A 22,770-nucleotide genomic window follows, 5' to 3' on the forward strand; every position below is an offset into this window, starting at 1 on the left:
CTCTATAAAAGGCTTGTCTTGGACACACCTGTTTGAGCACACCTGTCTGGGCAGAAGCTTAGTGGAACAATATGTACCCTCACTGGCCATATATCTTGGGATAAAGAAGGGTGGTGATAAGACGACCCCCTTCTAGGGACTCTGGAGTGAAGAGTGATGGTTAAGGAAAAATTAATCCCTTATAGGATACAGAGTATTGATGGGTAAAAATCCCAGGTCGGCTTAAAGCTCTGCCTTGCCCCTTACTGATCATGTGGACTGGGGCGACTGGCTTACCCTCCTGTTTCTTTATCTGTGTACTGGGAAAAACAGACCCACCTACTTTATAGGGATTTGACGAAGACGACTAGAGAGGTGAGTAAAAGGCCTGGCTTGTGCAACGCACTGAATCAGTGTTAGCTATTGTTGTAATAATTCGCCTTCAAAAGGTCTGGGCGCCCCTCCCCCTAATGGTGAATCGAGAAACTGCGCCCGAAACTAGTGGGAGGGACATTCGGCAGGTGCAGCAAGCGCGACAGACCGGTGCCCCGCCTCCATCGCTATAAGGTCTTCATCCCCAGGTGCTCCTAGGACTCTGAGATCTGCACCAGGACAGTCGGGAGAAAGCAGACTGCTCGGTGTCCGGCCAAGGCCCCTTTAAGACTTTTGGGCGAGTCGGGGGCGGTGGGGCCCAAGGCAGCCCAGGGTCAGAGGGGAGGCCCCGCCTAGATGGGTGGGCAAGGCGGGACAGGCGGGCTCAGCTCCTGCGCTCTGGCCAATAGGAAACCGACTCCGCAGCCGCGCCGCGCGTTGATCTTCTGTTTCCCGGCCTGAGTGGGACCGAGAAAGGAGGCGCGCGGGCGAGATGAAAACACAGAGGGAGAGCAAGGCTTTGGCTTCTGTGGCCGGGTGGGGAATGTGAAATGAGCCGGCGGGCCGACGGAGGGCTAGATGGGGCAGAGTTGTTTCTTGAGTACTTCTAGGAAAAGCGAGAACGTTCGTTCCAGAAGAGGATTAGTAGAGGAGAGAGGTCAAGTGGAAAAGGATTACGTAACCCACTCCCTGACATCTCCCTACCTCGCCCCGTTGGGCAGAGGGTAAACTGAGGCATGCAGGAGCGGAACTCAGAAACCAGATCTGAAATCAATGATCTCTCTAGCCTCCCTTCCCAGAATGAACCCTGTTGCTCCCTAAACTGTGCTACCACCAGAGCATCCCTGACACCCGCCCCCCTCAACAGCTCCGCGCCCAGCCCCCTCCCCCAAATGCAGGTCGGGGGAGGAGACGCAAGTTCTGGCGCAGGCGGCGACAGCAAGCAGTCACCGCCTCCTACAAGTGCGGGAGCCCGGCAGGCAGAACTGAGGCTGAGGTAGCAGTGGCCGCGGAGCTGGCCCTGCGGGGTCCCGGGGGGGAGAGGGGGAGCCGTCAAGCCCCCGTTGAGGCCGCCGCTGCCGGGCCTCCCCTCCCCCCCGGGCTGGCGCCATGCGGGGGGGCCCGGGTGATGCGGAGCGGCGTCAGCGCTGGGGTCGCCTCTTCGAGGAGCTGGACAGTAACAAGGATGGTCGCGTGGATGTCCACGAGTTGCGCCAGGGACTGGCCCGGCTGGGCGCGGGTGACCCGGACCGTGGCGCCCAACAGGTACCCCCTCTGGGACCCTCTTCTGGCTCGCCGCGCTGGGGCCCATTCCGAGCCGGGTAACCCGAGCCCCTGAATGGAGCGCCGGGAGCCGCCCTGGACCGCCTGTGGCTGGACTCCGGGACCTGTGACCAGCTTGGGCGTCTCGGTACCTTCCCCCTGCCCGCCCGTATCCGGGCTTAACGGGCTCGCTCAAGACAGGGCCACTGAGGCCCTAGGCCTGCAGTTCCGCTGCCAAACTCGCCCGCCTCCTCCGTCGGAGTGGGGGATGACCTCCAGGGAATGGGGCCACGTGTGCTTTCCTGCCCACTGCCCGGGACACACCCTCCTCTGAACTCTTTGCACAGCCCAAGACATGGCCTGCACCCCCCTCCAGTAGACACACTCTCCCCACCTTCCTTCCCTTCTCTGGGCACCCATTGTCCTCCTAGGCAGCAGCCCCAGCCTTTATGTTTACATTCCTTTCCTGGTCCTTTCCTGGCTGGATGCCCCAGGCTGTCCTAGTCAGGGACCCAATCCTCTCTGAGGTCGCCCCTCAGCTGGGGATACACCTATCAAAGCAGGAACTCAACCCCCAGCACATTCAGGTGTCCCCTCCACAACTGGAGCCCCGGATGCCACTGGACTGTCTCCAGAGATAGCATCTTGAGATCTCCATTCAACTTCCCACTTTACAGATTGGAAAAACAGAGGCCCTGTGGCTGCTCAGCCTGGCCGATGTATCATTGTTCCACATTACCCAGAGCTCTCTCCAATGGGGAGCTCCTGGAATTGCCATGTGGATGCATTCTTATGAGACAGCTGGAAGGACAGGCTTTCAGAGATGAGAGCCCAAGTCCACCCACCCTCTTCCCAGCTCTGTAACCTTGAACAAGTTACTTGACCTTGGAGAGTCTCATTTTGCTCTCCAGGAAAACTGAACAATTACTGTCCACCTCATAGACCTACTGTGGCCTTGGGCATCTTGGGAGGGGGTGATTTCCCCACCCCAATCCTCCAGGTGCGGGGCTGGGGTGGGGGAGGCAAGGCAGCTGGGTTCCTGGGGCATAAGCTGGTTATACACATGCCCTCTAGATTGGGGAAGCAGCTTCCTGGAGCTCTTTCTGACCCTTCCCCCTCTGCCAGGGCATCTCCCCAGATGGAGGCCTTGACCTGGAGGAGTTTATCCTCTACCTGCAGGAGCGGGAACAGCGCCTGCTGCTTCTGTTCCATAGTCTGGACCGAAATCAGGATGGTAAGGCCCAGGGATGGGGCTGTGGGGGCCCCGGAGGAGCCAATGGGGTTAGAACTGGCAGTGCTGGGTGGAGGGGGGGAGGGCTGCTTCTTCCTGATGACTCACAGGCTATTTTGGGAGCTCTCCTCACCCCCAGCTAGGTGGTTCGGGGCCCAGCCAGCCTATCTCACCTCCTTTTCTTTCTGGGTGGGACCTCTTTTATTTATTAGTCTTATTTTTTTGTGGGGGAGACAGAGATTCCCCCCATATTGCTCCTGGATTCCTTATGAGATAGAGATACCCTATCACCGCTTCTGGGTATCCAGTATTGCTTCTCAATCTCCTGCAGATTACCCCTGGATTCAGTCCTTCATTCATTCATCAAACAGAAGATCTCCCAGTGTCCAGTTTCACCTTTCTCATCCCAGTGGGTCAAGGACCCCCCCACACACAACCCTGCCACAAACCTCACCTTGGGTTCCTGGACCCCCTAGACTTATGAGACCGTCCCCATTCCAAGCTGTCCTGCTTCTCCATCTCAGGGTCCCCACTCACACCATTCCCCACCTTGGGTCCCCTCTCCAGGTCATATTGATGTCTCTGAGATCCAGCAGAGTTTCCGAGCTCTGGGCATTTCCATCTCACTGGAGCAGGCAGAAAAAATCCTGCACAGGTGAGTAGATGGGGGTCCAGAATTCTAGGTCACTCAGACCCCTCAGTCACCATGAGCCTCTGGGCCCCAGACCCAATCCCAGGGTGGGTGGAGCTGGGATCTCGGGCCAGTTGCTCCCTGTCCCTGAGCCTTAGTTCCCCCCTCTATAAAATGGGGACCTCCCCAGGGGTGAGGAATTGGTCTCCCCGCAGAACCAACTAGAACCTCACCTGGCTCACCCCTGGCTCCAGGCACTGATTCCATCCCACCCATACCCCTCCCCACCAGCATAGACCGTGATGGCACCATGACCATTGACTGGCAGGAATGGCGTGACCACTTCCTGTTGCATTCACTGGAGAACGTAGAAGATGTGCTTTATTTCTGGAAGCATTCCACGGTGAGGTGGGGGCAGCTGTCCCAACCTGGTGGTCGGGCCCTCTTCCCCTGGGGACTCGCCCTGGTCTCCCCAGGGCAATGGGGGGGAAGGGCTGGGTCAGGACGTTAGAAGGAGGAGCTACTGGGAGTGGCTGAGAGACAAGGCTCTGCACCCCTCTTCTGCCATCTGGGGCTTGGGGGACCCATTTGGGGAGGTCTCTTCTGGCTGATTGGAGCCCTTCAGACTTACTGCAGGACCTATAGGGGTGCAGGGAACAAAAGGCTCACCAGATGGGGCTGGCCTCCCACCCCCAACCCACATGGCTCCCCTTCTGCTGGTTTCTTTCTTTCTTTTTAATAGTTGATTTACAATGTTCTGTCAGTTTCTGCTGTACAGCAAAGTGATCCAGTCATACATGTATATACAAGCTTTTTCTTTTCTTATTTTTTTGTTTGTTTTTTTAGGGCCGCACCCGTGACATATGGAGGTTCCCAGGCTAGGGATCTAATCAGAGCTGTTGCTGCCGGCCTGCACCACAGCCACAGCAGTGCCAGATCCGAGCTGTATCTGTGACCTACACCACAGCTCACGGCAACACCGGAACCTTAACCCACTGAGCGAGGCCAGGGATCGAACCCACAACCTCATGGTTCCTAGTCAGATTCGTTTCCACTGCACCATGACAGGAACTCCCCAAGCTTTTTCTCATATTGTCTTCCATCATGTTCTATCACAAGTAATTGGATATAGTTTCCTGTGCTGTACAGCAAGACCTCATTGCTCATCCATTCTGAATGTAATAGTTTGCATCTACCAACCCCAAACTCCCTGTCCATCCCTCTCCCTCCCCCTTCCTTCTGCTGGTTTCTATCTCCCTTGGGAAGGGATTCTGATGCTGAAAATATAAGTTAGGAAGCCACTGGAAGCTTGGGTGGGGTGGTAAGGAGAGCGCTGGACTGCCATTTCCTGGCTGGGAATCCCAGAGTGGTGCTTCTGGTGGGATCTGATAACATCTGAAAGGATTCCATCCAGGGGATCTGGTGAGAGCCTCTTGGGAGAGCCAGGGATTCCTACCCTGAAGGGGAGCCTTTGATGGGATTGGATGGTGGTCCCTAGGAAGGGTGTTGTTATATTTTGTGGAAACTGGAGTTCTGGATCTGGTAGAGATCCAAGACAGATCTCTTGAAGTGAGATTCACTGAGGGACTCTATGGGTGTCCTGGGATTCATGGGGGAGACACCCCCCCAGGGGCATGACACCCTCAGCTTCTGCATCCCCAGGTCCTGGACATTGGTGAGTGCCTGACAGTCCCAGATGAGTTCTCGGAGCAAGAGAAGCTGACTGGCATGTGGTGGAAGCAGCTGGTGGCAGGTGCAGTGGCAGGTGCCGTGTCCCGGACAGGCACCGCCCCTCTGGACCGCCTCAAGGTCTTCATGCAGGTGAGGGGCCCTGGAGAGTCCCATCCCTTCCCCCACTTCTGGGCCCAAAGAAGGGACCCCAAAGCCACCTCGTCTCCCCACCCAGGTCCATGCCTCTAAGACCAACCGGCTGAACATCCTGGGGGGCCTACGGAGCATGATCCAAGAGGGGGGCGTCCGCTCCCTGTGGCGTGGCAACGGGATTAACGTGCTCAAGATTGCACCTGAGTCGGCTATCAAGTTCATGGCCTATGAGCAGGTGAGGGCCGTTGTGGGCAGGTGCGGGCTATGGCCAGGAGGATTTGCAGGATTGGCTTGGGGCAGGGGTGTCTGCAGATCCTCAGGAGTGGGTGTCTGCTCCCCTGGGAGATGCCCACAGCAGGGGGACAGCAAAGGGGAGGGTCCAAGTGCTGGGAAGGCCCAACCGCTGAGGTCCTGCCACTGCTATGTCTCCCTCTCAGATCAAGCGGGCCATCCGGGGACAGCAGGAAACATTACACGTGCAGGAACGCTTCGTGGCTGGCTCCCTGGCTGGTGCCACAGCCCAAACCATCATTTACCCCATGGAGGTGAGAAGGAGGGAGCCCCTCGCCAAAGAGGCACCACTGCAGGGTGGGGAGCCTACAATAACCATTTTACTCCGTGGTTTGATAAGCATGGGGATTATAACATTGCCTCTTCCTGATGCTGACTGTAACTCATTGGAGCAAGACTGTTTCATGTGTAGCTGGTCTGGGTATCACAGTTTGAGATGTGACTTCTGGGGACAGTAGCATTGGTTTAATTGTTTAGATAGGGGCCAGCCATGTATAGACATCCCTCTTCAAAGGATTCTTGTCCCCAGGGAATCCTTTCCAAGTGAAACTGTTTTCAAAGAAATCATTTTCAATTTTCAGGTTGTGCCAGGCATCAGCTAGGGTTCTGAGTGATGGAAAACTAAAATCACATAAACGCAATCTAGAGGTGTGACATTCAGGGATAGTACAGGGGCGTAAGAGTGTTAGAAACCCAGATTCCTTGCCTCTGTCTTGTTCTACTATTTCAGCGTGTAACACGCACCTCATGGACCATAGTGGCTGCTTGTGCTCCAGCCACAGCATCCACATTCCAGCCAAGAAGGAAGAAAAGAAGGAATACCTCCCTGCCTTTAAGGATGCTTTCTGAAAGTCCTGCACACCTTTCACCTTCTTTTTCATCTGCTAGCACTGAGTCACATGGCTATATACCTAGGGAAGCTGAGAAAGGTAGTCTTTTTTTGGGAGGGGCATGCCCGTAGCATGCAGAAGTTCCCTGGGACCAGGGATTGAACCCATGCCACTGCAGTGACAATGCCAGATGCTTAACCCTCTGCACCACTAAGGAAACTTCATGAGAAGGGTGGTCTTTATTTCAAGAGGCTATCTGCTTGCTGAAATAACAGCAAATTCCCATCATGGCTCAGTGGCAATGAATCTGACTAGCATCCATGAGGATGCAGGTTCGATCCCTGACCTCAATCAGTGGGTTAAGAATCTGGCATTGCCATGGGCTGTGGAGGTTGGGGGGGGGGGTGTCACAGACATGGCTCAGATCTGGCGTTGCTGTGGTTGTGGTGTAGGCCAGCAGCTACAGCTCCAATTCGACCCCTAGCCTGGGAACCTGCATATGTCATGGGTGCAGCCCCCCCCAAAAAAAGAAGAAGAAAAAACAAAATAACAGCTTCTATTGCTAAGAGAGAAGGTATCAAAATACTGGGAGGCAGTTCTGATAGGTATAACCATCTGTAGGTATGGAGTTTGGAGCTAGAAGAAGATTCTTTTTTTTTAATATTAGCGTTTTATTTTTATTTGCTTAGTTATTTTTTGGCCACCCTGCAGCATATGGAGTCCCCAGGCCAGGGATCAGATCTGAGCTACAGTTTTGACCTGAGCCACAGCTACAGCAACACTGGATCCCTAACCCACTGAGCCACCAGGGAACTCCAGGGAATGCCCAGTGAGTCTGTTTTTAAATTCAGTTATTCTCAGGGTATCTCCCTCCAGGAGGAGCTATTTCTAGGTGTCCTCATTCCTGGATGTAGTGATTCTGGAGGCAGCTTTCCCACAGCTAACCAGGTTCTCCCCAGGTGCTGAAGACACGGCTGACCCTTCGCCGGACAGGCCAGTACAAGGGGCTGCTAGACTGCGCTTGGTGGATCCTGGAGCGAGAAGGGCCCCGAGCCTTCTACCGAGGCTACCTACCCAACGTGCTGGGCATCATACCCTACGCAGGGATTGACCTGGCCGTCTACGAGGTCTGTGGCAGCCTGTCCTGTCCTCCCTTCTCCTCCCCCTGGGGTTTGCCCCTGGGACACCAATTGGCCCCCATAGCTAGGGGTGGAGAAGCACCATGGGCCTCAGGATCTTGGGGAACCCCTTCAGGCGTTGAACTCCTCTACTCTTCCCCTTAGTGTTGTGAGAACCTTCCCTTTGTAGTTTGGCTTTTCTAGGTCTTAGGAGCTGAAAAGGGCAGGGTCTACACTAGTTCACAGTGTCACTGGAGCAGGCAAAGATGAGCTTCGAAGATGTCCTTCTCCCACAAAGCATGGGGCTGACCTGCCTCTGTGTCCAGGCCAATGTCTTCTTCGAGACCCGCCCATTTCGGTGTCTGCCATCACTAAAAACCAGCATCTTGGGGCCTTTATCAGGAGAGGAAGGAGCAGGGAGGTTTTGCTGTTTCTCTTCCAGGGGCCTCATCCATTGCTTTTCCTGTCTCCTGGTGGGACCACCAGGTTCTCCCAATTAGCACAGCCTCAGAAGTCCCCAGGCATCTGCCCCGCCGACTTTTTTTTTTTTCTTCTGTCTTTTTTAAGGCAGCACCTGCGGCATATGGACGTTCTCAGGCTAGAGGTCAAATCGGAGCTGTAGCCACCGGCCTACCCCATAGCCACAGCTGGTCTTTTTTTTTTTTTTTTTTTGTTAGTTTGTTTTTTCTTTTTAGGGCTGCACAGGCAGCATATGGAAGTTCCCAGGCTGCGGGTCAAATTGGAGCTGCAGCTGCCAGCCTACACCACAGCCACAACAATGTCAGATCTATAACCTACTGAGCCTCCAGGGATAGAATCTGCATCCTCATGGATACTAGTCAGGTTCGTTACTGCTGAGCCACAGCAGGAACTCCCCAAGTCTTTGTATCTAGCCCAGCGTCAATGGGCAGGCCACTTGTACGGTCCCCAGTTCAGAAGAGCTCTGTGCTTGGTTTAAGGCTCTGCTGTCCCCATCTTGAAATTCTTACCCATCTTTAAACAAAGAGCCTCCCCTATTTTTATTGTACCCTGGGCCCCACGAATAATATAGCTGGTCCTGATCTGAGACCCTCCATATCTGCCATCCACACGTGCTTGCCCAACACCCACCATCTGTGGAGCCAAGTGAGGCAAGGCTTCATTGACTTGTTCATCCATTGATTTATTCATTCACTCGTTGGCTTAGCAGTTGTTCCCTAAACATCCCTATGTGCTGGGCACTGTGCCAGCTGCACATTCAAGAAGCACAACCTAATTCTTGTCCTCCCAGGACAAACCTCCGGTGAACAAGGAAGGCAGTCAACCATCAAACAAGTAGTTTCAAATCCTAAAAAGTTCTCAGAAGATCCTAAAACAAGATGTGTAACCAAAAGGAGCCATGCGGGAGTTCCCATTGTGGCTCAGCAGAAACGAATCTGACTGGTATCCCTGAGGATGCAGGTTTGATCCCTGGCCTTGCTCTCAGTGGGTTAAGGATCCGGTGTTGCTGTGAGTGGTGGGGTAGGCTGGCAGCTGTAGCTCCAATGGGACCCCTAGCCTGGGAAGCTCCATATGTTGCAGGTGTGGCCCTAAAAAGACAAAAGACCAAAAAAAAAAAAAAAAAGATGGACATTCTGACCAGTGTGAGGTAGTAACTCGCTATGCTTTTGATTTTCATTTCTCTAATAATTAGTGATGTTGAGCATCTTTTCATGTGCATTTTAGCCATCTGGATGTCTTCTTTGGAGAAATGTTTATTCAGGTCTTCTGCCCCTTTTTTTTTTTTTTTTTGATTAGGTTGCTTTTGTTGTTGTTGTTATTGAGAAGAAGGAGTCTTGAGTGGCTGGAGGGAACTGAAGAGTAAGCAAGGACTTAATGATCATGAGTTTGGGTTTCTTCTAAGTGCAGTAAGAAGCCATTGAGCATCATGAGCAGAGATGAGACACAATCTTATTTCATTTATTCTTTACCCAAAAAGGGAGTTCATAGGTCTAAGAAGCTTGAGAAGCCCTGTGGCCTCCTGGAGATTCAAGATCTGTCCCTTAAAGGATCTGAGAAGTCCTGCAGAAAAGTGATTTACTTTTTTTTTTTTTTTAAGCCCAGTGTTGGTCATTCTTATCCAGTCATCAGAACTTCTTCTTAACAGAACTACTCTTTTTAAAAACTCATTAAGTAGCTCCCATTGTGGTTCAGTGGATTAAGGAACTGACATAGTGTCTCTGAGGATGTGGATTCTATCCCTGGCCTCGCTCAGTGGATTAAGGATCCGATATTGCCTCAAGCTGCAGTGTAAGTCACAGATGTGGCTCAGATCTGGTATTACTGTGGCCGTGGCGTAGGCCAGCAGCTGCAGCTTGGAGATTCAACCCCTAGCCTGGGAACTTCCATATGCCACAGGTGTGGCCTTAAAAAGGAAAAAAAAAAAAAAACGCTTTAAGGGTGTTCGCTCATGGCTCAGCAGGTTAAAGATTTAACGTTGTCACTGTTGTGGCTCTGGCTATAGCTGTGATGTGAGTTCAATCCCTGGCCCAGGAAACTGCATGACATGGATATGGCCAAAAAACAAAAAACAAAGAAACTCATTAAACACCTATTTGGCAGGTGCTGCACCAGCCCTAAAAGGCGACAATTAAAATTACAAAGGCAGTAATGGTAAACGCTTTTTATTTGCTCAGTCCATGCCCAGGTCAGACATCACCAATCTACCACAGCACTGAGTGACCTCTCAACACAGTTCCAGGCAGCCATTACCAATGAAAGAGAATTGGCATAGGGGAATTCCTGTTGTGGTGCAACAGAAACGAATCTGACTATTAACCATGAGGTTGCAGGTTTGAACCCTGGTCTTGCTTAGTGGGTTAAGGATCTGGCATTGCCATGAGCTGTGGTGTAGGTTGCAGATGTGGCTCAGATCCTGCATTGCTGTGGCTGTGGTATGGGTGACAGCACCTGTGGTTCCAATTCGACCCCTAGCCTGGGAACCTCCATATGCCACCGATGCAGACCTAAAAAGGAAAAAAAAAAAAAAAAAAGAATTGGCATAGGAAATGAAACCTATGAGCCACCCCAGTCTCAAGGCCAAGTAGAGATCCTGGATTTTTGAAGGCCTTGCAGAAGGGATTGGCCAAGAGCTCTGTACTTGGATGTGGCTTTGAATATTGATTGCCACCTTTATTTGGGGGCTTTGGGCAAGTAACTTCCCTTGGTACTCAATTTCTTTTTTTTTAAATTTATTATAGTTGATTTACAATGTTTCGTCAATTTTTTTTTTTGGTCTTTTTGCTATTTCTTGGGCCGCTCCCACGGCATATGGAAGTTCCCAGGCTAGGGGTCAAATTGGAGCTATAGCCACCGGCCTACGCCAGAGCCACAGCAACACTGGATCCGAGCCACGTCTGCGACCTATACCACAGCTCACGGCAACGCCAGATCCTTAACCCACTGAGCAAGGCCAGGGACCGAACCTGCAACCTCGTGGGTCCTAGTCGGATTCGTTAACCACTGTGCCACGACAGGAACTCCTGTTTTGTCAATTTTTGCCTCACAGCCAAGTGACCTAGTCATACATATGTATATACATTCTTTTTCTCATATTATCTTCTATCATGTTCTATCACAAGTAATTAGATATAGTTTCCTGTGCTGTACAGCAGGACCTTATTGCATACCCATTCTAAATGTAATAGTTTGCATCTACTCACCCCACTCCCTATCCCTCCCACTCCCTCCCCACTCCCCCTTGGCAACCCCAAGTCTGCCCTCCAGGTCTGTGAGTCTGTTTCTGTTCTGTAAATAGGTTCATCTGTGCCATATTTTAGATTCCACATGTAAGTGATATGATATGGTATTTGTCCTTCTCTTTCTGACTTACTTCACTTAGTATGAGAATCTCTTGTTTTTTTCTTTCTTTTTTTTTTTTTCCCCACTGTACAGCAAGGGGGTCAGGTTATCCTTACATGTATACATTACAATTACATTTTTCCCCCAGTTGTTTTGTTCTTTTTTATGGCTGAGTAGTATTCCATGTGTATTGCATCTTCTTAATCCATTCATTTGTCAATGGACATTTAGGTTGTTTCCATGTCTTGGCTATTGTGAATATTGGCCATTGTGAATATGCAATGAACATAGAAATGTGTGTATCTTTTTGAATGAGAGTTTTGTCTGAAGACTTAGTTTCTCATCATTAAAATGGGGATACTGGGGAGTTCCTGTCATGGCTCAGTGGAAACAAATCCAGCTAGGAACCATGCGCTTGTGGGTTCCATCCCTGGTCTGGCTCAGTGGGTTAAGAATCTGGCGTTGCCGTGAGCTTTGGTCTAAGTTGCAGACATGGCTCAGATCTGACATTGCTGTGGCTGTGGTGTAGGCTGGTGGCTGCAGCTGCGATTTGACCCCTAGCCTAGGAAACTCCATTGCTGTGGATGCAGCCCTAAAAAAAAAACTTAAGAAAATAAATAAATTAAATGGGGATACTAATAGTATTTGTCTTAGTTTGAGGTCTTCCAGAAGCAGGAATGGAAAGGCAAGTGGTTTGTGGGGAGGTCCGGAGGCAGGGAAGGGATGGCAACCAAAGAGTAGCAGGCTTGGAGTTCCCGTCGTGGCGCAGTGGTTAACGAATCTGAGTAGGATCCATGAGGTTGCAGGTTCGATCCCGGGCCTTACTCAGTGGGTTAAGGATCTGGCGTTGCCATGAGCTGTGGTGTACGTCGCAGACGTGTCTCGAATCCCGCGTTGCCGTGGCTCTGGTGTAGGCCGGCAGCAAAAGCTCCAATTCGACCCCTAGCCTGGGAACCTCCATATGCCTCGGGAGCAGCCCTAGAAAAGGCAAAAAGACAAAAAAAAAAAAAGAGTAGTAGGCTTTAGTTTCCTGAGGCTGCCATAACGAAGTGCCACCAACTGGGTAGCTTAAAACTGCAATCTGTTGTCACATCTGGAGGCTAGAAGGTCAAAACTCCCTTTGGAACCTGTAGGGGAGAATCCTTCCTTGCCTCTTCCCAGCCTCTGGTGTTTGCCAGCGATCCTTGGCTTTCGTCAGCTTATGGACACAGGACTCTAGTCTCTGCCTCTGTTGTCACATGACTTTCTTCTCCTCTGTGGATCTTTCTCTTCTCTTCTTCTTCTAAAGACCCCCATCATATTGGATTAAGGGTCTACGGTACTCCAGTATGACCTCTTTTTTTTTTTTTTTTTTGGTCCTTTTTAGGGCCACACCCATGGCATATGGAGGTTCCCAGGCTAGGGGTCCAATTGGAGCTATAGCTGCTGGCCTACACCATAGCCACAGCAACGTGAGATCCGAGCCACGTCTGCGACCTACACCACAGCTCATGGCAGCGCTGGATCCTTAACCCACTGAGCGAGGCCAGGGATCTAATCCGTGTCCTCATGGATGCTAGTCGGGTTCGCTAACAATGGCTGAACCACGACGGGAATTCCTTTTTTTTTTTTTTTAAATGGCTGCACCCATGACATATGGAAATTCCTAGGACAGAGACTGAATCCGAGCCCCAGATGGGAGCAATGCCAAATACTTCAACCCACTGCACCACACCAGGAATCAAACCTGCGCCTCTGCAGTGACGCAAGCAGCTGCAGTTGGGTTCTTAACCCCCTGTGCCACAGCAGGAACTCCAGTATGACCTCATCTTAACTCGTTACATCTGTAAAGACCTTTTTTCCAAATAAGTTCATATTCTGAAAATAAGTTAAATAAGTCCTGGGGGTTAAGACTCCAACATGTCTTTTTTTTTTTTGGCGATGGGGGGGTGAAATTGAAGCCATAATAGTACATTATCAAGCAAGATACCTCAGTGGATGAACAGGTGGAGCTCAGCCTTGGTAGGGACATCCGAGAGAAAGCATCGAACATGCCCCAATCAGAATGGATAGGGAGCTTTTTGGGTATGGATACACCAGGTCAGTTGTAGTTTGAAGGCTGCCTCTGGGGATGCTAATTCCCCAGCACTTCCCACAAGTTCCTGTGTGCTCAGAGAACCAGAGAAAATCCTCAGGTAGAGCTATGGATGCTGCAGGTTTGAAATGATAAGGGCTAAGCGTGGGGCAGCCACCTTGGAGACTGTATTAGCTTCCCATGGCTGCTATAACAAATGACCACAAATGTAGTGGCTTAAAACAGCGTAAACTGGAGTTCCCATTGTGGCTCAGCAGAAGCTAACTAGTATCTGTGAGGATGCGGGTTCAATCCCTGACCTCACTCAGTGGGTTGGGGATCCAGCATTGCCATGAGCTTTGATGTAAGTCGAAGATGCAACTCACATCTGGCGTGGCTTGTGGCTGTGGTATTGGCTGGCAGCTGCAGCTCTGATTCCACCCCTAGCCTGAGAACCTCCATATGCCACCCATGTAGACCTAAAAAGGAAAAAAAAAAAAAAAAAAAAAAGCCCAAACTCATTATCTGACAATTTCAAAGGTCAGAAGCCCAAAATGGGCCTTCCTGGGCTAAAATCCAGGTGTCAGCAGGGCTGCTTTCCTCCTGCAGGCTCTAGGGGAGAATCTGTTTCCTTAACTTTTCCATTCATAGCAATGCCCACATTCCTTGGCCAGTAGCCCCTTCTCCATCTTCAAGGCCAGAGCATAGCATCTTCCTCTTTCTGCCCCCGCCCCCATCTCTGTGTCCATCATCACATCTCCTCTGACTCTTCTAAAGAGGCTTGATGACACTGGACCCACCCAGATACTCTAGGATAATCTCCCATCTCAAGGTCTTTAGCCTAATCCCATCTGCAAAATCCCTTTTGTCATGGAAGGCACATAGGGTATTCACAGGTTCCAAGGATTAGGGCTGGAAGTAGGGGGAGCCTTTGAGGGCTCAGAGAGAGGATGCAGCGTAAAGTGTTTGGCCCACCCCAGGGCATGCAGAAGCCAGCCAGCAGGGCCTCTGAAGTCAGGGTTCTGATGTCACCCACCTGCAACCCACCCTTCATTTTCCACCCCATCCCCCCACCAGACCCTGAAGAACCGATGGCTCCAGCAGTATAGCCACGACTCAGCCGATCCTGGCATCCTCGTGCTCCTGGCCTGCGGCACCATCTCCAGCACGTGTGGCCAGTTAGCCAGTTACCCCCTGGCCCTGGTGCGGACCCGCATGCAGGCCCAAGGTGAGGCCGGGGCAGTGGGAGGAGAAAGGGAAGGTCTCAGGTGGTCCACCCCCCCACAGCCCCCCAGCCCCTCCTCCTGAGAAGGCAGAGGCCCGGGCTGGGATCCTCCTGGATTGGGATGGCCTTGACTAATGTCCCTACTTTTCTCTGGGCCTCAGTTTACCCCTTTGTGACTTTGGCATGGGCTCCCTTTATCCCAGCTGGGAAACAGATACAGCCAATGTCAGAAGAGCATCCTAGCAGCCTCAGCTGGGAGCTGCCTTCTGGGCTGGTGACTTGAGCTCTAATTTGCAAGTCTGGGTTATGGAGAGGGGAAGGTGAGGAACAGGATTAAGGAGCAGCAGGGCCTGGCTGCTTATTGTTTTAGTGTATTTCTCTGTGTTGCTCTTTTAAGGTTCTTTTTTTCCTTTTCTTTTTCCCCACCATCCCTGAAACTTTTTTGAGAATTTCCCCAGGGGTTTTAGCATGTGTCCTTTGCCATTTTTGCTGGGAGTTGTCCGTACATAAGACACAGTACTCCCCCACCCCCAAAGAACTCCCAGGCTAGAGGAAGATGCTGAATAAATCATTCCACAAGTCAGTATGGATTTAGGGTTGAATAAAAGGGAGAAGGAAGAGCTACACAGACTGGGGCACCAGGGAAGGCTCCCCTGAAGAGCTAGTTTGGAATGGAGGCTGGGAGGATGAGTAAGACTTAACTGGGAGAAGAGGGCAGGAATTGAGTTCCAGGAAGAGGAAACTTCTGTGCCCTCTCCCACCCCACCCCACCTCCACACATACCTGCGCTGTGTCTAATCATTCCCAATCTTGGGCCCTCCAGATTGGGGTGAAAAGGTGAGCAGCCAGTTCCAAGGCCAGTAGAAGTCCTGACTCTGAGTGGTAGGTCCCACTGTTAGTCTAACCCTCCTCCTTCCTGCTGCACTGGCCACCTGACGCAACCCTGGGGGGCAGGAGGGGGAAAGAGAGGGGGGTACCTTTGGCCTTACCTGGCCTCCCCACCCACCCCCCAGCCTCCATCGAGGGAGCCCCCCAGCTCTCCATGCTGGGTCTGCTCCGTCACATCCTGTCTCAGGAGGGCGTGCGGGGCCTCTACCGGGGCATCGCCCCCAACTTCATGAAGGTGATCCCGGCTGTGAGCATCTCCTATGTGGTCTACGAGAACATGAAGCAGGCCCTGGGGGTCACGTCCAGGTGAGGGACCCAGAGCTCGCCCCCTCCCCCAGATCCCTCACCTCAATCATGATGTCCCCCACACCTGGGCCACTGGAGACTGACAAGCCAGCCTGTGGATCCCAGGTCACCCTCCCACCTCTGTTCCTCACACTTCATGCACTGGGCCCTGCATTCCCACATCCCAGCTCCTGGATCCCACATTGCCCTGTTCCCCCATAACTACTGAGTCCTGGACCTCCGTGTCTTAACCACTGGATCCCCCACCACTGATACCCCCCATCACAGCAGCACAAATCCCATATCTAGATACCCAGACCCCAGCTGCCTCAGGCACCAGATCCAGTGTCTTCATGCAGTCCTGGATCCTAGATCCCCAGCCCCACTGGTGGATCCTAGATCCCCATGCTTCAAGCCCTGCATCTCTAAGCTCAGCCACTGGATTCTGGATTTCAAGAAACCTCAGCCACCGGATCCTGACAGTGCAATGCCTAGATCCTGGGGCCCCAACCACTGGATCCCAGATCCCCTCACCCCAACCACTGGATCCCTGAATTCCTTTACCTCGACACTGGGTCCTGGGTCCCTCTACTTCAACTACCGGATCCTTACATTTCAACTATTATAACCTCAATACGCCCCCTCAACCACCAGATCCCAGATTTCCAAGCCCCAACCTGTCAGATCCTAGCTCCAAAAACCACAGTCAAGAGAGCCCATGGGAAGAGCAAGTGGGTCCTGGCAACCTCAGAAGGGATCCTGGATCCCTTCACTACAGGGACTGGATATTAAAACTGCACCCATGAGAGGCAGACCCTGACACCTCCAGGCACTGGAGCCCAACGCTCAGCCCCCAGTCAAGCTCCCCACTGGCCAATCACAGCATCCTGGATCCCATGCACCCCTGTCCCATACACAGACCAGAGCCCAGTTACCTCCCACCATGACACACACCCCAGAGTCTAGGGAGCCTCCAGGAAGCCCAGGTCCTGGGCTCCCAGCTCCAGAAAACCCACGGGACTCATCCACTGTCCTGACATGACACAGATACCAGCCACAAGGGGAGGAGATGCCCCTCCCAGGCCCTGCACAGACACTGAAGTCTCCTCACCTTCCCCAGTACGACCTCAACTCTGTGCCTGAGGAGAAACTTCTCCCTCAAATGCCCCCTTCCTAGCCCTCTGCTGTGTCTTCCACCTCCTCCCCACCTTACAGGTGGCTAACAACCCGGAAAGCCTAGGTCCCTCTGGAGGATCCAGTGGTTCTTTCTTTGGGGCTGGCAAGGAGGCAATCCCAGGCCGGGGACACATTAAGGGGACCTTCCCACCGACTCACACCCCAGCACTGCCACCCCTTCCCCAGTCTTCAAAGTTGGAAGCCAGAAGCAGCTTCCTTAAACCCAAGCATCCAAGGATGCAAAGCCAACAAGCCCCAACCTCTCCCCCCAATTCACTCCAGGTCTATTTTTCTATCAGAGGAGCATCTGCCCATCCGCCCGACTAACCCAAGCCCCCAGCACCCCCACCCTGTACCTTCTGCACTTTACAGTTGGATGCTGAGCTTAGGATCACTGGGGGGCCCCTCTCTCCACTACTTCCATGCCCTTGGGGAACCCCATTAAGGGACTTTGAAAAAGGAACCAGGCTGTTGGGGGGAGGCGGGAGGCCCCCTCTCCGAATGCTTCCACCTCCCCCATGCCCCACCTCCCTGCCTGTGTGTGTTATTTCAAAGGAAAAGAACAAAGGAATACATTTTCTAAGCTCTTTCCTTGTGGTTTTTACTGAAAAGGGATGGGCGGATGTGGGACCACCTCAAATTACCTGTAGGGAAGGGATGTGGTTCTGGGAGGCCAGAAAATGATTCCCTCTTTGAGCCTCAGTTTCCACATCTGTAAAGTGGGTGCGAGGAAGAGCCCACATTGAGGAGCCCTTTTAACTTTTCCAGTAATTTTTCTAATTACACAAGTGTGTTTTTTTTCCCCAGGCTGTCGTAAAAAGTTACCACAAACAGGGGGGTTAAAAACAGCCAAATTAGGAGTTCCTGTCGTATGAATGAATCCAACTAGTATCCATTAGGATGTGGGTTCGATCCCAGGCCTCTCTCAGTGGGTTAAGGATCTGGCATTGCCATGAGCTGTGGTGTAGGTCGCAGACCTGGCTCAGATCCCGAGTTGCTATGGCTGTGGCATAGGCTGGTGGCTACAGCTCTAATTCCCCTAACCTGGGAACTTCCATATGCCATGGGTGCAGGCCTAAAAAGCAAAACAAACAAACAAAAACCAGGAATTTATTCACTCTCAGTTCTGGAAGATAGAGGTCCAAAATCAAGGTTTCAGCAGGGCCATTTTCCCTTGGAAGGCTCTAGAGGAGGTTATTTCTGTGCCTCTTCCTAGCTTCTGGTGGCAGCCCCACACTCTGGTGTTCCTTGGATGTTGACTCATCACTCCAATTTCTGCCTGCCTTCACATGACCAAACTTTTTCCTCCATGGACCGTGATAATCATCCTCCAAGATGTCCCCTCAATGATCTCTGCCTCTTGGTATTCACCTTCGTGGAGAACCTCCTCTGTCATTGTACCAATGAGGGTCTCTGTGACCAAGGGAATACCGCAGAAGTGATGGTATTTTACTTCCAAGATTAGGTTATAAAAGACACTTCAGCTACCATCTTCGTGTTTTAAGCTACTATGGTTGGGGGGATGGTTGTTATGCAGCAATAGCTAACATATATATATATACACATACATGCGTAGGATTTTTCACACACTTAGATAAGGGATCAAGCCTTGCTAACTGTTTTGTATGTTTACTTCCTTTGAATTATGTCCTTAGGATCAATTCCCAGAAGTGGGATTTGTGGGTCAAAGGCAATGACTATCTCAGGGTCATGCCTCCACCAGAAAAATATATGCAACACACATAGCTACCAACAAGGAAACAGCATTACCAATTTTACTGCAGCCATGCCAGCATTGAGTGTTACCACTTTTTTCCTTTTATCTTTTTTAATTTTTAAATTAAATTATAGTTGATTTACAATATTCTGTCAATTTCTGCTATACAACAAAGCGACCCAGTCATGTGTAGCTGCTGTACACATTCTTTTTCTCATATTATCTTCTGTAATGTTCTATCATAAGTGATTGGATATAGTTCCCTGTGCTATACAGCAGGACCGAATGTTACCACTTAATTTTATTTGATTGGGTCAGTTAACATCCATTTTTCCTGTCCACTTTCTTTTTTAAAATTCTAATGAAATACAATTGACATATAGCACTATATCCGTTTAACTGTACAGCATAATGATGTGACTCATGCAGATCTGAAGTGATTGTCACCATAAATTTAGTGAACATTCATCATCTCATATAGATAGAAAATTAAAGAAATAGAAAAGCTTTTTTCTTGAGAACTCTTAGGATTTACTCTCTTGATTTTCCTATGTAATATACAGCAGTGCTAATTACACTTGGCATGTGACATTACATCCCTAGTATTTTTTTTTTGTCTTTTGTCTTTTTTTTAGGGCCACACCCATGGCATATGGAGGTTCTCAGGCTAGGGGTCAAATCGGAGCTGTAGCCGCTAGCGTACACCACAGCCACAGCAACGCCAGATCCAAGCTGTGTCTGTGACCAACACCACAGCTCACGGCAACACCAGATCCTTAACCCACTGATCGAGGCCAGGGGTGGAACCCGAGTCCTCATGGTTACTAGTCGGGTTCATTAACCGAGCCACGACAGGAACTCCTATTTATCTTTTTTTTTTTTTTTTTGGTCTTTTAAGGGCTGCACCTGAGGCATATGGAAATTCCCAGGCCCAGGATTAAATCAGAGCTGCAGCTGCCAGCCTATACCACAGCCTCAACAATGCCAGATCCAAGCCACATCTGCAACCTATACTGCAGCTGAAGACAACACTGGATCATCCTTAACTCACTAAACGGGACCAGGGATTGAACCTGCATCCTCATGGATACTAGTCGGGTTCGTTACCACTTAGCCACAAAGGAAACTCCCAGTACTTATTTATCTTTTAACTGGAAGTTTGTACCTTTTGACCACCTTCATCCAGTTCCCACTGTCCCCACCCCATGCCTTTGGTAACCACAAGTCTGAATCTCTTTTTCTATGTGTTTGTTTTTGAGGTGTAATTGACCTACCACACTGTTATTTCCTGTTATGCATTGTCCACATTCTTTTTTTTCCCACCACACTACATTTAAAACTTAGGCTCTGCTGGAGTTCCCATCATGGCTCAGCAGAAACAAATCTGACTAGCATCCATGAGGATGCAGGTTTGATCCCTGGCCTTGCTCAGTGGGTTAAGGATCCGGCATTGCTGTGAGCTGTGGTGTAGGTCAAAGATACAGCTCAGATCTGGTGTTGCTGTGGCTGTGGCATAGGCTGGCAGCTGCAGCTCCAATTTGACCCCTAGCCTGGGAACTTCCATGTGGTGTGGCCCTAAAAAAAAAAGGCTTAGGCTCTGCTGATATACAGTATGACATCAGACAGGCTGCTTCTCTCTTTCTAAGCCTCAGTTTCCCAGCCCACAAAATAAAGGGAAGAGAACTTTATTGAACAAGTACTAGGTTCCCTCGCTCTGTGCTAAGCCCCTTAATATATTACCTCATTCATTTATTTATCATGTATTTATTGAACACTGACTTTGTGCCAGACCCAGTTCTTGACAGAATAAATGCAGAAATGAATGAAAACAAACAAAAATCTCTGATCTCATAGACCCTACATTCCAGTGGAGCAAGATGAACAAGAAATAACACAAGTAAGTGAATAAGTAGCAGTGTAGAGAGCTAAGGTGTTATGGAGAAAAATAAAGGAGAGAAAGGGGATGAGATATACTGCAGGGCCAGGTTTAAATTTTAAGTAGGGTGGTCAGAGAAGGCATCAGGGAGAAGGTGATGTTTGTGTAAGATTTAAAAGTGGTAAAAGGAGTTCCCATCATGGCTCAGCGGTTAATGAATCTTACTAGCATCCGTGAGGACACAGGTTCGATCCCCGACCTGGCTCAGTGGATTAAAGATCCGGTGTTGCCATGAGTTGTTGTGTAGGTTGCAGACGCAGCTTGGATCTGGAGTTGCTGTGGCTGTGGCATAGGCTGGCTGCTACAGCTCCAATTCAACCCTGGGAATCTCCATATGCCATGGGTGTGGCCCTGAAAAGACAAAAAATAAAAAGACAAAAAAAAAGTGGTTAAAAAAAAAATTAGGAGTTCTCGTCGTGGCGCAGTGGTTAACGAATCCAACTAGAAACCATGAGGTTGCGGGTTCGGTCCCTGCCCTTGCTCAGTGGGTTAACGATCCGGCGTTGCCGTGAGCTGTGGTGTAGGTTGCAGACGCGGCTTGGATCCCGAGTTGCTATGGCTCTGGCATAGGCTGGTGGCTACAGCTCCGATTCGACCCCTAGCCTGGGAACCTCCATATGCCGCGGGAGCGGCCCAAAGAAATAGCAACAAAAAAAAAAAAAAAATTAAAGATGGAGAGGGAGGATGCCATAGGGATGTCTAGGGAAACAGCATCCCAGGCAGAGTAAATAGCCAGTGCAGAGGCCCTGGGGCAGCACGACACCTGGTGTGTTAGAGGAACTACAAGAAGGCCCATAAGGCCAGAGCGAGCAAGGGGGAGAGAGGGAGGAGGTGAGGGCTGAGAGGGAGACAGGGATAGGTGGTGCAGGGCCTGGTGAGCCAAGGGGAGGACTTGAGTTTTACCCCAGGGAGGTGGAGCCCCTGTGGCCTGTGGGCAGAGGCGGGGTGGGGCTTGACTTGGGTGCTCACAAGCGCCCTACGATTGCTGCTGCAGGGAGGACAGGTTGTGAGAGGTGAGGGCAGGGGCTGGGGGATCTGAAGTGGAGGCCGCTATTCAGGTAAGCGACCATGGGGCTGAACCATGGTGAAGGCCAGGCACATGGTAAGAAGCAGCCAGATTCTGGATATACGCTGAAGGTTAAGCCCACAGGATTTGATGACAGACTATGAGAAAGAGAGGAATCAAGGATGACATCAAGGTTTTTGATCAAACAACTTGGAAGATGGAGATGCCCCCTAATGAAGACTCTCACTGGATCCTGTTGACAACCCTCTGTGGTAGAGTTAATCATTACTTCCAATTTACAGATGGGGGAACTGAAGCTCAGAGAAGTAAAGCAGATATCCTGAGGTTACACAGCAAGAAGTGTCTGAGATGGGATTCAAACTCAGGTCTATTTGGCTCCAAAACTATGCCTGTCTGACTTTAGGAAAAAACTGTGTCTCTCTCTCTCCCAGAGCTCCAGAGCCTTCCCGTTCTCCCCACGTATATCTCCTATTGCCATGACAACGAAACCCAGTGTATCAGTTTCCCGTGGCTGCTGTAACAAATGACCACAAACTCAGTGGCTTACTATGGAGGTCAGAAGCCTGCCGGGAATCTCGCTAGGCTAAATAAAATCAAGCTGTTGGCAGGGATGGCTTCTTCTGGAAGCTCCGGTGGAGAATCTGCTCACTGGCTTCTTCCTGCTTCTAAAAGCCACCTGCTTTCTGCGGCTTGTGGCCCCACCTTCCATCTTCAACGCCAGCAATGGCCAGCAGAGTCTTTCTCACATCCAATTCCTCTGACTGTTCTGCCTCCCTTTTTTCAGTTTAAGCACTCCTCAGATGGCACTGAGCCCCTGCAGTTAATCCAGAACAATCTTTCCATCTCCCCATCAGCTGCTTAGGAACCTTAATTCTATCTACAAACTGAATCCAGCCCCTCCCGCTTTGCCAGGTAAACTACCACGTTCACAGATTTAGAGGGATTAGGATGTGAACCTTTTGGGGATGGGGGGAGATGCTCCCTCTGTCCACCCCATCCAGTGAGGTCACAAGGGCCTCTGTGACATCATCAGCCCCTGGAACCCAAATTACAAGGTGCCTCTCCCACATGGTTGCTGGATGGGCAAACCTCACGCCAGGGATTT

At 50.9% G+C, this 22,770-nt stretch overlaps 1 protein-coding gene across 4 annotated transcripts; it reads left to right on the top strand.

Annotated features, from left to right (window-relative positions):
- Positions 1-1,299: 1,299 nt before the first annotated feature.
- On the top strand, positions 1,300-22,601 carry SLC25A23 (solute carrier family 25 member 23). 4 transcript variants are annotated; one of them, XM_047777345.1, is made up of 11 exons: positions 1,300-1,617; positions 2,740-2,848; positions 3,413-3,500; positions 3,768-3,879; positions 5,139-5,297; positions 5,383-5,535; positions 5,738-5,845; positions 7,381-7,548; positions 14,489-14,639; positions 15,650-15,830; positions 22,450-22,601. In XM_047777345.1, exons 1-11 carry the CDS (start codon positions 1,462-1,464, stop codon positions 22,487-22,489), a joined length of 1,425 nt encoding a protein of 474 aa, XP_047633301.1. In that variant the 5' UTR covers positions 1,300-1,461; the 3' UTR covers positions 22,490-22,601. The 4 variants fall into 4 exon arrangements, with proteins under 4 accessions (XP_047633301.1, XP_047633300.1, XP_047633299.1 ...); XM_047777344.1 differs by lacking the exon at positions 22,450-22,601 and adding an exon at positions 18,202-18,475; XM_047777343.1 differs by lacking the exon at positions 22,450-22,601 and adding an exon at positions 16,119-17,574.
- Positions 22,602-22,770: the final 169 nt, after the last annotated feature.

This window comes from Phacochoerus africanus, chromosome 4 (assembly GCF_016906955.1).
Source record: "Phacochoerus africanus isolate WHEZ1 chromosome 4, ROS_Pafr_v1, whole genome shotgun sequence".
In the NCBI taxonomy this organism is placed as follows: Eukaryota; Metazoa; Chordata; class Mammalia; order Artiodactyla; family Suidae; genus Phacochoerus; species Phacochoerus africanus.